The sequence below is a fragment of the Cebus imitator genome, unplaced genomic scaffold, assembly GCF_001604975.1.
Source record: "Cebus imitator isolate Cc_AM_T3 unplaced genomic scaffold, Cebus_imitator-1.0 Scaffold629, whole genome shotgun sequence".
NCBI lineage: Eukaryota > Metazoa > Chordata > Mammalia > Primates > Cebidae > Cebus > Cebus imitator.
Genome location: NW_016107944.1, coordinates 550,404 through 566,427, shown reverse-complemented (window position 1 = coordinate 566,427; position 16,024 = coordinate 550,404). Strand labels below are relative to the sequence as shown.

At 48.8% G+C, this 16,024-nt stretch overlaps 1 protein-coding gene across 6 annotated transcripts in view; it reads right to left on the bottom strand.

Annotated features, from left to right (window-relative positions):
• Positions 1-10,877, bottom strand: part of LOC108295281 (myosin phosphatase Rho interacting protein) — a 141,718-nt gene extending 130,841 nt beyond the window's left edge. For all 6 annotated transcript variants that reach the window (XM_017517349.2, XM_037734507.1, XM_017517352.2 and 3 more), the window contains exon 1: positions 10,678-10,877. In XM_017517349.2, the coding sequence (XP_017372838.1) occupies positions 10,678-10,800 (123 nt within the window). In that variant the 5' untranslated portion in view covers positions 10,801-10,877. The remainder of the gene's footprint in view (positions 1-10,677) is intronic.
• Positions 10,878-16,024: the final 5,147 nt, after the last annotated feature.

Below are 16,024 nucleotides of genomic sequence, written 5' to 3'. Positions count from 1 at the left end.
TGTGCCCTTGGGAGAGGTTCCAGACACCTATGACGTTGAACAGGAATAAGTGAGCTGGAAAATGAATAAATGAATACAGGTAACTGTTAACTAAAAATTCATCAAGTCTACAATAATCATACAAATACATAACAATAAACTACGCAGTAAGAAGCACCCAGCGGACTCGCTGCTTTTGTTCTTGTTTTTGAACTTCCTGGTTACAATAGGAGGTGTGCCTTATAATTTTCACTTTGCAGACATTTATTCCTTGATTTAACCCACCGTCATAACTGTCATCACTCATTGATTCACCAAAACTTGGATAAATAATGATCTTACTTGTTTTTATTCATCTTTCTGAAATGTATGTAATAGCTCACATGTATTTCTATGTTTAATATCAGAAGTATTTTGGATCTTTATTTAGAAGTTTGGTTATTTTTTTTGTAACCAGAAATACACTGTAAAAACTTAAATCCTGTTTATGTCAATAAGCTTATGATAAAATTGGTTTGGTTGTATGTTGTTTTGCTTAAAGCAGCAGTTTCCAAGAGCCTATCAATGACGATAAGTGAGGACTTACTGTACTTACACATTCTGAAAAATCAAACACACAAAAGGCAAACCGACTTTGTCCTTCCAATCCTCAAGGTGCTGACATGGGGAAGCTGCTAGGGTGGTGCAGAGCAGCTCAGTGGGAGAGGGGACAGCCTGAGCTTCTGTTTAATGGCCATGGGACAGACAGAAACAGGTTTGAAGGCCAGCTCACCCACAAAATCACAGTGGAAGGTCCCCTCCCTGGGCTGTTTTCTCAGCAGTAACCTAAGAGGGATCGGGACCCAGCACTCCCTGCACTGCCCCTGCCCCATCCTGCCCAGGGTCTGGCCCATGGTGGACACTCAAGAGCAGATGGGCCAGCATGCTAAGTGAGAGCTTCCCAAGGCCAGGATCCATGTCCCACACACGGCTCCATACTGCATGGTTTATGGCTGATAAAACAGATCCCATTTACTAAGCACCTACCATGTAACCCAATATTTACAAACTCAGCCCTTGCCACAGCAATCTTGCGGTTGCTGAGGGCTTTGCAAGCATCTTCCACTATCCTCATCAGGACTCAAAGCCATGGGCACTATTATTATAACCCCCCAGTTTTCAGACGAGGGGTACAGATGCTTCAGCTCTAAGTAACTTGCACCCATCAGCATGGAAAATGGAGCAAGAATGGAAACTCAAATCTGGGCTTGCCACCATTCCAATTCCCTTGCCTGGGCACACTGAAATGAAAAGTGGGACTGTGTCAGATTTCTAGGTCAGAGCAGGTCCCCAAGCAGAAGCCATACAAATGCCCTGACTCCCTGCTCTGCCAGGCCCTGAGGCTCCTGAGCCCCAAGCGGTTCACTCAGTCCTGACAGTAAGGCTCTGGGTGTGGCATCAGGAGACCCAGGAGACATGGCCCCTTTATCTGGCTCAGCTGGGGCTCCCTGCAGCTGCTCCCCCTTCCCTTGGTTCCTTTAGCTATGGGCAGGACCACGAGAAGGTCAGAAACCTTGTGTGGAAAATGCACCACGGGTGCTTGTGGGTCTGTTAAAACCAGTGCCTCAGAACCTACAGAGATCAAGGGCAAAGCTATTTCCTGATTCTGAATTCCTCTTTCACAAGGAAAACATTGAGCTTCCTGTTCAGAGCTGTGCCAAAGGTGTGGTTGCTGCCTAGGCCAGTAGCCCATGTTGGGGATGTGGGGCACCCCGAAGTTGAGGAGAGGTGAAGACCTGGGCAACGCCCTGAGCAACAGCCTGCACCATTCACACACATGCCCCACCACACACCCAAGAACTAAGGAGTCCAAGTTGGGGCAAGGCCCTGTTCCTGATAGCAAAGGTTAACACTTATCAGAAACAAGGTGGCCAAATAGGACTTCAGAAAAAAAAAAAACACGTTGGCCTTCCTGTGACCTAGGCAGGTTGCTGAACCTCTCCAGGTCTCAGCGGCTCCATCTGCTAACTGGAGACAATTTCTCACCTGCATAACACGGGGGAAAGGAGGAGAGGGTGGGTACAGACAGCCTCAGCAGGTCCCTTTCCCCAGGGCTAGGAACTAGAAGTCCATTAAACAGCTGTGATTTATTCTGCAATATTGCAATATATGAAGAATTTCCCTACCACCCATACATCCCAAGCCAAACAAAAACACTACAGCATTTACAAAGCAAAGTGGCCTTCCCAAGGACAGGGAGGATGATGAGTCTGGAGTCAGGGTAGATGGTGGCACGGGAGCTGAGCTCTGCATCACAGCCCCACTGCTGAGCAGCTCAGTGACCTTGGGACGGGCCGCTCAACCTCTCTGAAAATTCAGTGTCCCCCTCTCCGAGGGAGGCCTTGCTGCCACCAGCCCTGCTGGCCACCCTTGCCTGCTAAGGCCTATGTGAAACCACAGGATATGACACAATATAGTAGGCAGAGGTTCAAAGGATCCAGCAGGCCCATCCGCTCAGAGTCTTGCTGGAAGGCAGCTCTGACACCAGGGCCACCTCCAGCACAGCTTCCAACTGCCAAGCTGAGCCCAAGGGGAAGGAGTCAGAAGGGTTACAGGCTCCAGGCAAAAACCAGGCTCTGGTTTCATGTGAACTAGGATGACCCTGACTGAGAAAACCACTGAGTGTTTTGGAAGATTCCAGTTCCAGCTTCCAGAAATGAAATGCCAGTGAATCAACCCCCTAGGTGCTCTTGCCCCAAACGGAAGCGACAATGCCTTCAGTGCTGGGTAGGGCATGGGGGCTCCATCCCAAAGCAGCTTCAAGACTGTCTCAATTGCTAAAACTGGAAAAAGCACAAAATCTAGGACAGAGTGTTTGAACCTGCCCCATATGGCCCCAGAGATGACCCAAGGCTCCCCCGAGGATGACAGACCCAGCTCCAGGCTTTGGACTGCATTGCCCAGAGCCGCACTGCTTTTGATGAAAGCTTGAAAACTATCCACCTGGTCCAACTGTGTCATTCAGCTGGGAAAAAGCGGCTAGGGGAGTGAGTTTCCCAGGATAAAAGAAGAGCCTCTTTTCTTAGGTCAGATGCTTCCAAAATTAGCACCCAATGATCCTCCACGTCCAGCAGTAGGATCTTTCCCTGTGCTGCGCTGCCACGCTCTCTCCCTCTTTCAAGACTAAGCGGCAGCTTGGGAACAACTTAAACATTCCAAGTTGAATGCTTTATTTCTGCTAAAGAGCATTAGGGTCCTATTAATCATGAGGTTGCCCAAAGAAAGGCTACTTCCCCAGCCACTGTGCTTCCTGGAACATCCCTCACCGCGGAGGGGAACTCCTCCATTCCATCAGCACACTACCCTCTCCCTACAAACACAAGGCAGACACATGCTTTACAGGTGGGAGACATAAGTCACCTTCCTGGGTCACCCTGCACGTTTGTGCCAAGAAGAGAACACAGGCCTTGGACTATAGTCCTGTGTGACAAGGGACACAGAACTCAGAGGAAAAGGTCGTTAACAGGCTAGAACCCAGGGAAAAAAGCAAGGGTGCAACTACATAACACTGAAACATCATACATCCAATCTAGAGCGGGACACATGGACACACCAGCCTGCCCCGCAAGGCCCTCACCTGCTCCCCATGGGACAGTCCTGAAGCCCTGGCCAGCACCCTTCTTGCCCCTAAACTCTGCCTCTGGGCAGGGGGTGAGGGTCAGAGCCCCGAACAGAGCTTCTAACACACCAAAAGAAGCCACCAAAGACGTGACAGTCAAACAAAGAAACTTCAAAAAGTTGGCAATAGACACCAAGGGCCAAGGAGAAGTGGGGACACAAACAGGAGTAATATATCCTAGAGAAGCAGCACTTCAGGAACCTTCCAACCCAGGACCTGAGGGAGGGAGGGAAGAAACTCACCACCACCTGTGCCACCCCAGGACTGCCGCCAGGACTGCAGACAGCAGCCACGCCACTGGGTTACTAAGCAGTGGGAAAGTGGTCTGAGCTAAAATGTGCTGTAAGGTAAAATGCGCGCATCATAACTTTTTTACATGGTGAAATGATAGTATTTTGGATATGTCTGGTTAAATAAAATATAATTAAAATCAATTTCACCTCTTTTTACTTTTTTAACATAGCCACTAGAAAATCTAAAATTTCCTATTTGGCTTCTAGAATAGCGTCAGAGGACAGGGCTGGTCTAACTGAGGGGTGGTACACTGTGTTTCTGTGCCAAATCTGGCCCACCACCTGCTTTTCTAAGACCCCCTAACCAAGAATGGCTTTTACATTTTTAAATGGCTATATCCTACACAAACTCCTCGATTTTTGCCTGTTGGCCTGCAAAACCTAAAATATTTACAAAATTCTTTTGAGTAAAAGACTCCGGGATTTGATGAAAGCTTGAAAGCCACTGACTTGGTCCAGTTGTGTCATTCAGGTTGGAAAGAGTGGCTTGGGGAAGGAGTTCCCCAGGATAAAAAAAGAGTCCTTCAAAAAAAAATTGCCAATCCCTGGTCTAGACTCTAGAAACAATCAGATACTCACTCTAGGTGACACGAGGAGCAGAAGGCAGGTGTGTAGGTGAGAAAGAAATGCTTATACAGAGAGTCCCTGACTTAGGATTTTGAGTTTGTGATAGGTCTGATAGGTTAACCTGGATGTACCCCCACCGTAAGTCCCCTCAGAAGTCATGGAGCACTTGGAAGTGAATAATTCAGTGGCGTTTAGTACATTTCACAATGTTGTGTAACCAGCACTTTTATCTAGTTCCAAAACATTTCATCACCCCCAAAATAGAACTCCAATCTCATTAGCAGTCATTTCGCATCGCCCATCCAACCCTCAGCCTCTGGCAACAACCAATCTGCTTTCTGTTTCTACAGATTTACCTGTTTTGGACATTTTACATAAATGGAATCATACAGTATGTGACACATGACCTTTCATGCCTGCTTTAGCACAGTGTTTTCTAGGTTCGTCCATGTTGTAGCATGTCTCAGGGCTTCACTCCTTCTTAGAACTGAATGATATTCCATGGTACAAATACACCACGTATGCTTATTTACTCATTAGTGGATGGACTTGAATTGTTACCACCTTTTGGCTATTGTGAGTAGCGCTGTTATGAACATTTGCATACAAGTATTTGTTTGAATATACCTGTCTTCAATTCTTCTGGGCATATACCTAGGAGTAGGATTGCTGGCTCATGTGGTACGTTCAATGCTAAAGTTTTTGAGAAACCCCCAAACTGTTTCCACAGCAGCTATACCATTTCATTCCCACCAGCAACGCACAAGGGTTTTAACTTCTTCACATCCTCACCATCGTGTTATATATAATTCTAGCCATCCTGACAGGTATGAAGTAGTATCTCACTGTGGTTTCTATTTGGGTTTTGCTGATGACGATGCTGAAAATTGGTGCTTGGCAGTTTGAAATAGGATTTTGTGTGTCTGAGATTTTTGACAAGCTCCCTGCCAAACAACACACCAACCCATGTTACAGATCTTCTACAAGGGGGAACGTGAAATCTCCCCATTGCCTCCGAGATACACGTTAAGTCAAATCAGGATATCCTATGCCTTAGAACTTGTACTAATGTCACAGGAACAAAGGTAGCCTGATGAAATGCTTCCCTAAGACCTCATCCTGGCCTACACCCTCTATGTCTGAAATTCCTACCCTGAGGCCCCTGCAGCCTTGGCAGTGGGGTGTGGGGCACAGCGAGGGCAGAATCACACCAGGAAGACTAAGAACCCTGGGAGAGATCAAGACTAAGCTCATTTCCAGATGGGAAAACAGAGGCCTGAGCAATGAAAATGACCCAGCCAAGGTTCCACAAAAAAACAGGGCTACACAAAGAACTAGAAAGAGGCTTGTCGGCAGTGGCTCCTTTCACAGAGGCAATGCCTGAAGTTACACAGTCAGCAGGAGAATCAGACAGCACCTCCAGATCAACACCCACTGAGAGCCCACGTGGATGTGGAAGCTGAGCACCCTGGGTTCCAGACCTGCTTCTCCCACTAACGCCCACCCCTCTGATTCACCTCCCGGCCTCTGCATCTGCTTCCTTTCTGCCCACCCACTACATGGGGGCTCCCTAGGCTGGTTCCTCTCCTTTCACTCTATGCAGACTCCTCAGTGCTCGAACTCACTCCCATGATTTTAGCAACCACCTCCACACCCAAGACTCAAGAATTCCTACCCAGCTTCCCTCTACTTCCATAAGGTCAAACTTACCACATTATTTTTTACCCTTCCCTATCCCCCCAATTTACTCCAAATCTGTTCTCAATCTCTGTTAAAGGTACACTTCTAACTACCCCAGGTTCCTCAACACCGACCTCTGATAAACCAACAACATCCTGTTCCTAGTGTCTGATTCCTTCCATCCTCACCAGCACTGATCTGGAGAGAAGGCCTTTACTGTAATTCACCTACTTTAACAGCCTCCAGTAGATCGTCTGCCTTTAGCCAGAATTATTTTCCTAAAAAACAAGTCTGATAGATTAAAAAGCTAAGCATAAAAATAGCTATAAAAGAATCTGAGAAATTATTTTACAAATCTTGGAAAATGGGCTTTAAATATGACATTAAAACCACAAACTAAGGGAAAACAGACTTAACTGCATTCATATCATGAAAAAGAAAAATGACCACACATAAAAGACAAGTGACAGTCTGGGAAAAAATACCTGGAATATATGGCAAGCATCGGACTAACATCTAGAGCAGGGTCAGCAAACTATGGCTCGCAGGCCACATCACGCTAGCTGCCCGTTTTTGTAAATAAAGTTATTTATTTATTTTTTATTATTATTATTTTTAGAAAGAGTTTTCACTTTGTTGCCCAGGCTGCAGTGCAGTGGCACAATCTTGGCTCACTGCAACCTCTGCCTACCAGGTTCAAGCAATTCTCGTGCCTCAGTCTCCTGAGTAGCTGGTATTATAGCCATGTACCACCAGGTCCGGCTAATTTTTGTAGCAGAGATAGTTTCACCATGTTGGCCAGGCTGGTCTTGAACTCCTGACCTCAGGTCATCCGCCCACCTCACCCTCCCTAAGTGCTGGGATTACAGGCATGAGCCACCACGCCCTGCTGGTAAATAAAGTTTTACTGGAACACAGCCATACTCATTCGTTAATGTGTTGTCTACAGCTGCCTTTGTGATGAGACGGCAAAGTTGCACAGTTGTCACAAAGGCCATATGGCCCACAGAGACTAAATTATATTTACTATTTGGCCTTTTACCAAAGAAGTTTGCAGACCCTTTTACCTAAAGCACTTATAGAAAGCTCCTACAAATCAACTGGGGGAAAAACTAACCTCACAGAAAAATGGGCAAGCAATACGAACAGGCAATCCACAAAAGAAACAAAAATAGTAAATACTATAAAAAGAGGCTCAACCTCACCAGTAATTAGGAAAATTATTAGAGAATTAAATCATTTGATAATATCCAGACCTGGAAATGATATGACACAGCCTTTTTTGGAAGGCAATTTCGTGGTATCTGGAAAAAAATGTAATGCACTTGATGTCAACCCAGCCATTCTATTTATAGGTATCTGCCCCCAGAGAAATACTTGCATTCGTGCTTGCACGCACACATACCCAAAAGCATTTATAAGGCTGTTTGCAGAAACATTCACTGTATATGACATCAAAACCTGTAAATAACTTTAATGTCCATCAATAAGGGAATAGGTTAAATTATAGTACACGCCTAAAGACCCAATATGCAAAATGGTTCTGGCATATTCATATGTAACACCATGAAAAGAACGCCAAGACATACTGTTAAGCAAAAAACAAGAAATATGTCACAGAGCAAATACATGCACACAGTTCAGGACAAAAAGGTTTAACTGTATATTTGAGTCCATATGTCACTGAGAAATGCACAGGAAAACTGGAAGATAAATGACACTCTGTGAACAGGGGCCTGGGACAAGTAATAAAGGACAGTCACCTATCACTTATCCCAGATCACTTTGAATTCCCGTGAGAAGGCAAAGAACTCCTCTGCTCCAAGCTACCATTCCCAAGGCACCCTCCACAACATAGCCATCCCTGACATTATTGTCCTCATCATGTGTTTATGGCCACAGAAGCAGGGAAAATAACATTTGCTTCAGAATCCTGGCTCCATCCCTGAACTAGGCAAGTCGCTTTCTTTCTCTGGGTTTCAGTCTTCTCATCAGTAAGAGGAAGTGGTTATGTTAGCTGATCTCCAAGTCCCTTCCAGATCTGATGCCCTAACACAGTCCCTGCAAGAGGTTTCTGTGCCTCTCTAGAAGAAAAACAAACAAACAAAACCCACAGCTGAGGAAATAAAGCTCAAACCAGAAAGCTCAGAGAAATGCCTGCTCCTGGGAAGATGACATCTCAAGAGCAAAAGCCAGCCAAGGCCACTCATCACCTCCCTGGGCCCAGTATCCTCTCCCCTTAAACAAGGGTGGCCTCAATGGTGGCTGATGTATCTTCCAGCTTTGACCATCTAAAATAAGCTCAAGGCTGGGAGGGGCAGGAAGCAGGGGCTTGGGGGAGACTGATGGGAACCGATTGGTTGAGGTTTTCTAATGGAGCCATAAGGATGAGAGTGAGAAGCTGGGGGAGGGCCGGATGCAGAGAGCAGCAAAGGCGGCTGTTGGCAACAGCCCTGAGTCTCCCTCCTCTCTTTTCAAGAGCAGTTTCTTCCTGAAAGATTCCAGGAGGTAGAAGCCTGGGCTAATCTCTCCCAGCACAAATAACCCCACTCATTATTTCAGAAACTACCATTCCAGTTGTGCCCTGAAGGTCTCAGGCCTGTTTCAAAACCCGCAATTCAACTTTGAACACAGTGAGAGTACAGTATTTTAAGTTTGCCTCCCCCAGTAAATCCAATTAATAATCAACAGATTTAAAAAAAAACTTAGCAGATTGCACTCAAACATGCAGATTCCATTCTAGTTTATCTAAGCTTAAGAATCCACAAACAGCCCCTGTGAGGTGTACAGTTACCAATTTTGACAATTGCTTAGAATAACCAGGAAACTTAGAAACCTCTGTCAGAACAACCCTTGACCAGAAATTTCTACAAGTGGCAGGATATTTTGGTTTGTTAAACTGTAAGGGAAAAATAATAAAATATCATTTCCTGCTTTTCATAAATGGTCAGTGAAGGAGGTAAGCCAGGGACCTGGATTCCCAATTTACAGATAAGGAAATTTAAACAGAGGTAAAGGGATTTGTTCAAGGTCACACGGGTGAAAGTGACAGCCCAACACTTGAAGCAAAGTCTCCCAACTCCTCCTCATCACATAAACTGTTTCCCCCCAAAAAAGCATCCAAATGAGAGATGAGTCAAGGTCTCCTTTACACTCCAGAACACCGAGGTAACTGAGTAACTGAGTTCTACCCGTCCCAAGTAGACCTTCCCTAAAACCCTTGGTATCTTAACCATCTATGACTTTGCAGCCTTGAGTGTTTCCTTAAGCTTTTGGGTTTAGATGAAAATAATCCTTTTCCTGGCGGTTGGAAACCTGACCTCAGAGAAAGGCCCCACGCCCCAGGCCATAACCCCTGCCCCACCACCCTACTCCAGTTGGCCATGTAAACAAGTCAAACCCTGGGTGCACTGAAGTGGCATTAAAAACAACCAGGCCCGTTCACTTCAAAGCAACGTTTTCGGTCTAAGGGGTTCTTCTGCGACAGGAGTGACTACAATTAGATCACTCTGGACTGGAATGTGAAGGGAGCTCCCCTGCCCTCACTCAAGAGGCTGAAAGCTCTGAAGAGGATGGAGAAGATGGCTGTGGGGAGGGCACCCAGGCACATCCCAAGGAGGCGCACACAAGGGCTCAGAATCCTGGAACTCTAATTCAAAGAGCAATCACTGCAGGGGTTCCCGAGGGCCATGAGGATTGCAGCCAAGCGTCTTGGGGCCTTTTGGCAATACAAATTCCCCATCTCTCAAATCACTCAAGGGTGGGGGGGGGGGGCCAGAACGCTGTTTAATGGCTATGACTCTAATGCAGGTTTGGGAGCTACAATTAGTTCAAAGCCCTGTTTGACAGAGAAAGCTGGAGACAGAAACCAACTTTCCTGAGGACCCACAGGTCTCCTCACCCCTCGGCCAGTGACCAGGGAACTGGTCCCAGCTCTCCGCTCAACTACAGCCTCCCAGCCTAAGTTCAAGACCAAGACCCTCCTCGCCGGACTCGGACACCCTTCGCCTCTATCCAGTCCTCGACGGTGATGATGATTCCGAATAGGGGCAGGCTGGGTCCCACTAGACGGAAGCCCAAAGTCTCCCCCAACAATCCGCCCCCTGGGGCCACTATGGCTGGACAAGTCCAAGTCCCGTCCCAAGCAAGACTCTGAGAGGGGTCCCGTCAAACGGCATCCAATCCCCAAGCGCTTTGTTTCCACTAAGTGAAACCAGTCACTTTTGAGTCACCCAAAAAGCATCAATCACACACAGCCGGGCAATGGGAACAGGAAAAGATGTTATTTTTCGGCATACTTGAGGATTTTTCCTTTGTCTAGGCTCTGTCAATGCACTTCCCGTCCCCATCCCCATGCCCCAGGACTCGCGCATTTCCCTGCTCCATTTTTATTTTCCCCGCAGTCCTCGGCGGCGCCCCCGCCCCCGGCCCGCCCGGGCCTGGGCCGCGCCTGCTCGCGGCTCCCGGGACAGAGATGTCGGGCCGGCCCCGGCCACTCACCTGCGTCAGGTCCTCGTCATTGAGCAGATGCGACTCGCGGGGCTTGAAGCAGTTCTGACACTTGCTCTTGTTGAAGATGTTGGCCTGGAATTTCCTGCACGGGTTCTCCTTGGCCGCCGACATGGTCGGCGCGGCGGCGGCGGCGGCGGCGGCGCAGGCCCGGCCGGCCTGGCGCTCCCGGCGGGCTCGGGGCTCAGCGCGGCCGCCGCCGCATCCCTCGCCGGCCCCGCCGCAAGTCCGGCCCGGCCTCCTACCCGGCCGGCGGCTCGCTGCACGCGCCGAGGCTCCTACGCCGCCCGGGCCTCACAGCGCGCGCGACGCCCTGCGCCCGCCCGCACCGCCGCCGCCCGGCCGCCGCGGGCCCATGGACGCGGCCTCGGGCCCGCTGCCTCCCGCTGCGGCCCGCCTCTCAGGCGCCGGTCGCCGCCGGCCCGGCTAGTCCGCGCCGCCGCCGCTGCCCTCGGCGCCCCGCGGCCGCTGCAGTTGGGAGCGGAGCGCCTCACGCACTCCGGGCGGGGCGGGCGGGCGGGCGGGAGCGGGGAGGTGCTGGGGCGTATGGGGCGGGGCCGTGCCCGACGCGATTGGTAGCTCCACCGACCAATGGAGGCAGCGCACTCGCGCTAACAAAGGAACCCCTGGGCCAATGGAAATTGGGGGCGGGACAGAGGGCGGCCGAGCGCAAGGTAAGTTGTGCACTCCGGGAAGGTGGGGGCGCCGGCTTGGGACGTTCAGGTTTGGTGGACTGGCGCCGAGGCCAGCCCGGCTGACAGCTGCAGGGTTCGGGTGGGGGCCGCGGGGGAAGGCGGAGCCGACCTCTGGCTGACTCTCGGCAAGCCCCTCGCTCCCAGGCTCGCCTTCCCGCGCCCACGCTGCACATCCGACTGAGGCATCTTCCCCAAGCCCAGCTCGGAGAGGATTAGTTTAGCACCTAATGTGTACCAGGCCCTCTAGTAGGAGTCATTTTAGCGTCGGGAAGGGCTGGATACGGCTCCAAGGGCTCGCTCATGAAAGTTTCACAACCTCTCCATTCTCATCCCCATTTTACACAGGCGGAGACTGAGGAGCAGAGAAGTAATAGCGGGTAGTGTTTCAAGGGATGACTAAGAGAAAACGTCAGCGGACTTGAAGAGCTGTCAGCTCCATTATGGGAGATCAGCCAAGGCTGACTCTCTGCCAGGTACTGAGCTAGGCATTCTTTCCCCCATGATGTGCTTGAGGAAATGAAGGGTCAGACACCTGGAGTAATTTGTGCAGGATCATTCTGCTAGGAAGGGGCCGAGCTGTCACTCCCGTCCTCCACTGTCCAGCCGCCTGGCCAAAAGACAACATGGAAAAGGCTGTCAAAGGCTCAGGCAGAAGGTTGCAGGAGCCCAGAGAGGGGAGAGATGCGCTCTTTAGAAAACTTAGGTTGGCTTCAAGGAGGAGGGGACGTTTAAGTGGACAGTGAGAGAAGGTTGAGTGTGGCTGGAGATGGAGACAGGGGAAGAAGGTGTAAGAGGCATTGGAGGAGGGCTCGGTCACCCAGGCCTTGTATTCCAAGCCCCGGTGTGCACATGTCATCCCACTGGCAGCTGGGAGTCATGGTGAGTCTTTAAACTGGGGAGTGAGCAAACCCAGCCTTCACGGAGGAGGTGACATTGGAGCATGTGGTAGTGGCAGCCACAGCAGCTGTTGCTCAGGGAATGGGGAGGTTTTGGGAGGAGAAGTAGCAAATGCTTCCAGAGCTGTGTACTTTTCCACCGATCATCTGGTAAATATCCCAGGGAGGTGGATTTCAACTCAGTGTAAGAAAATGCTTTTCCTCCAAAGGGAGCTGTGGGAAAGCAGATCAAAGTTCCTCAGCAGCCTAAGGGGGAAAGCCCGGCTCCACGGCAGGAGCTCTGTGGCCTCGGGCAACTCCCTTAACCTGCCCAATGCCTGAGTGACCTCATTTACAAAATTGGCATTAATTAATTAATGTGAACATTAAGTGATATAACACTTGTAAATTAGCATACTGTGGTAAAATGTTAATTGGTATTCTTGCAACTTTTCTGTTGCTTTAAATTTTTGCAAAATAAAAAGGGGAGGGAGGACTGACAATTCTGGCCTGCATCGAATACTCAGAAACTGATATGAAAGGTGGCCTCTGAGGAGGGGTGCTTGGTGGTTGAGAGGTGACCTACTTTTAATTTTCATTGCAATCCCTTTTGTTTCTGCTGAATTGAGTATTGTGTGCATGTACAATTTGTTTTAAGATAACTTTTTGATGTCCCGCCCATGCCTCAAGGCCACCTCCCTTAAAATGCTGGGCATATTCTGCTCAGGTTAGTAGACTCGTCCAGTACCTGCACTGGACTGGAGGGGTCCGCAGTGGGAGTGCAAAGAAAAGTTTCATTCAGAGATTCAGAGGCTGCCCAGCTGGCAGGAGCCCACTTTCAAGCAAGGGGAGACAAACAGAAACAGGAGACAGACAAATTCAGTCCGGGGTGTTGTGGGGGCCCACACAGGGGCACCCAACCCTGTAGGCAGCTTCAGGGAAGGCTCCTGGAGGAGGCAATGCCTAGGCTGTATCTGGAGCTGAGTAAGACCCAGCCAGAGAAGGTGGAGGGAAAGACTCATCAAATGGGGTCACCAATTATAGAGTCTCAGGCCTTGAAACCAAAGAGTGTGTTCGTGAACAGAAGCAGCTTTCTCTCACTGGGTAATGCAGAGAGGTGGGAGTGACCAGCACTGAGAGGCACTGGGAGGAGGAGTGTGGATAGTGCAAGCCCAGCCTCTTCAGGGAGACAGGTGTGGTTGTTGTTAATACTATTTCTTCTGCATTTTACAGAAGACGCAAACGAGGCTCAGGACATATCAGGAACTTCCCTGTGGTCACAATTATAGACCCTGCAGGTGAAGATTTGAGCCTCCCAGGCCAGCACCGGAGCTGCCTGGGCCAGGGGCAGTCATCAATTTTGAATTTTTTTCAGCTGAGCACTTAGGTAGGTGCTGCTGATCTGGAGAATGAATCAGAGGCGAGGACTGAGAAAGCTCTCAGAGGAAAGAGGGCAGTGGCCTAAGATAGGGTCGGTGGGAGGCAAGAGATTGAATTTGGAAAATGCTTAGGAGATAGAATCAGTTAATTGTGCTCCTCTCCAAAATCCTCAGGGTAAGGTGGGATCTTGGTTGCTACTCCATTTCCCATGTCTAGTTCAGTGCCTGGCATAGAGCCAGGGCTCAGAATCTCCCCATGGGTGAATGGATGAAAAGCCATCATTCCGCTTTGCATTGTAATATCTCCTTCACCAGATTATGAAATCCATACCGACAGGGTCTTATAACCTTGGTTTCCCTTTCCGGGGGCCTAGAACAGCACTTTGCATGAAGTTCAACACTAAGTGTAAACTTGTAAACATTCATTGGGCTGTACTCTTTTTCACTGCATTGTGTACACCTCAATGTATAGTGTTTATCTCAAATAAACAAATGAACACACAAGCAAGCAAGCAAGAAAAGGCCTCTCAGGTGAGCCTCTCATACAGGTAAGTCTTGCTTTGTGGCTCTGACTGCCATCCTGGGAAGTTTTCCCTGCATATTTTTAGGGAGCAGAATTTATACACACATATCCAGAGGTAACCACTATTTTGATCTCCATCACCATGGATGAGTGGAATTCACTACAAGCATGCCTGGCTCTTCTCATTCAACAGTATGTCTGTGAAATTCATCAATCCACACCGCTGCTGTATGTATCAGTACTTCATTCTTTTTCACTGTGGCCTGGTAGTCCCTTGCCTGAAAATACTACAATTTATCTGTGCATGTTCCCATGGATAGACATTCAGGATGTTTTCAGTTCGGGGGACATTATGAATAAAGCTATGAATATCTTCATGCTTGTCTTTGGTGCACATAAGCACTTATTTCTTTTTCTTTTTTTGTGACAGAGTCTCCCTCTAGCCCAGGTTGGAGTGCAATGGTGCAATCTTGGCTCACCGTGACCTCCGACTTCCTGGTTCAAGTGATTCTCCTGTCTCAGCTTCCTGAGTAGCTGGGACTACAAGCATGTGCCACCATGCCCAGGTAATTTTTGTATATATACATTTTTTTTTAGTAGAAACAGAGTTTCACCATGTTGGCCAGGATGGTCTCGATCTCCTGACCTCGTGATCCACCCTCCTTGGGTGGATCCACCCAAAGTGCTGGGATTACAGGCATGAGCCACCGCCCCTGGCCATAAGCACTTATTTGTATTGGGAATACTCAAGAATGGGGATGGCCAGGTTTTGGTAAGTGAATGTTTAACCTGATGGGAAACTGCTGAGCAGTTTTCCACACCTGAGAGCTGGGCTCTCATCTCATCCTTTTGCTGCTAATCATTGATAATAGGATTCATCTGGAGGAATATGTGACTGCTACAGGTTTTGGGGGGGGCACATGGAATTATCTATCTGTTGGCGTGCATGAATCTATTTTGTCATTGTTGTTGAGACAGGGTCTTGCTCAGTCACCCAGGAGTACAGTGGTACGATCTCGGTTCACTGTAGCTTTGACCTCCCAGGCCCAAGTGATCCTCCCACCTCAACCTCCCAAGTAGCTGGGACTACAGGAGCGTGCCGCCTTGCCTGCTAATTTTCCTGTAGAGTCAGGGTCTCCCTATGTTGCCCAGGCTGGTCTCGAACTCCCAGGCTCAATAGATTTTCCTCAGCCTCCCAAAGTGCTGAGATTACAGGTATGAGTCATTGTGCCCAGCTGAAGAATCTGTTTTTAAAATATTTCTGTTAGGCAAGTTTTAGAAATAGTGGGTGGAGCTGTGGTTCTCAAATCCTGGGGGATTTAAAAAATTCCTACTCTAGAGGCTGGGTGCGGTGGCTTATGCCTCTAATCCCAGCACTTTGGGAGGCCAAGGTGGGTGGATCACTTGAGGCCAGGAGTTCAAGACCAGCTTGGCCAACATGACAAAAACTGTCTCTACTAAAAATACAAAAATTATCTGGGCATCATGATGCAGGCCTCTAATCCCAGCTACTCAGGTGGCTTGAACCTGGGAGGAGGCAGAGGTTGCAGTGAGTTGAGATTGTGCCACTGTACTACAGCCTGGGTGACAGAGCTAGACCCTGTCTCAAATAAGAAAAGGAAAAAAAAAAAAAGATTCCTATTCTGGTCCATTCCCAGATATTCTGATTTAATTGGTATCTGTAAAGGCTCCTCAGGGGATTCTCATAGCCACGTAGGAGTTTGAACCACTGGATAAAGGAGGGTGGAAAGGTGAAGGCTCTGGTGTGGTGGTGTCTCAGTCAGCTGTTGCTGCAGAAAACACCCCTACCCTACCAAGCAGAGTGGCTTGAGCACCATTTTCTTGTTTCTCTGATTCCGAGAGTTG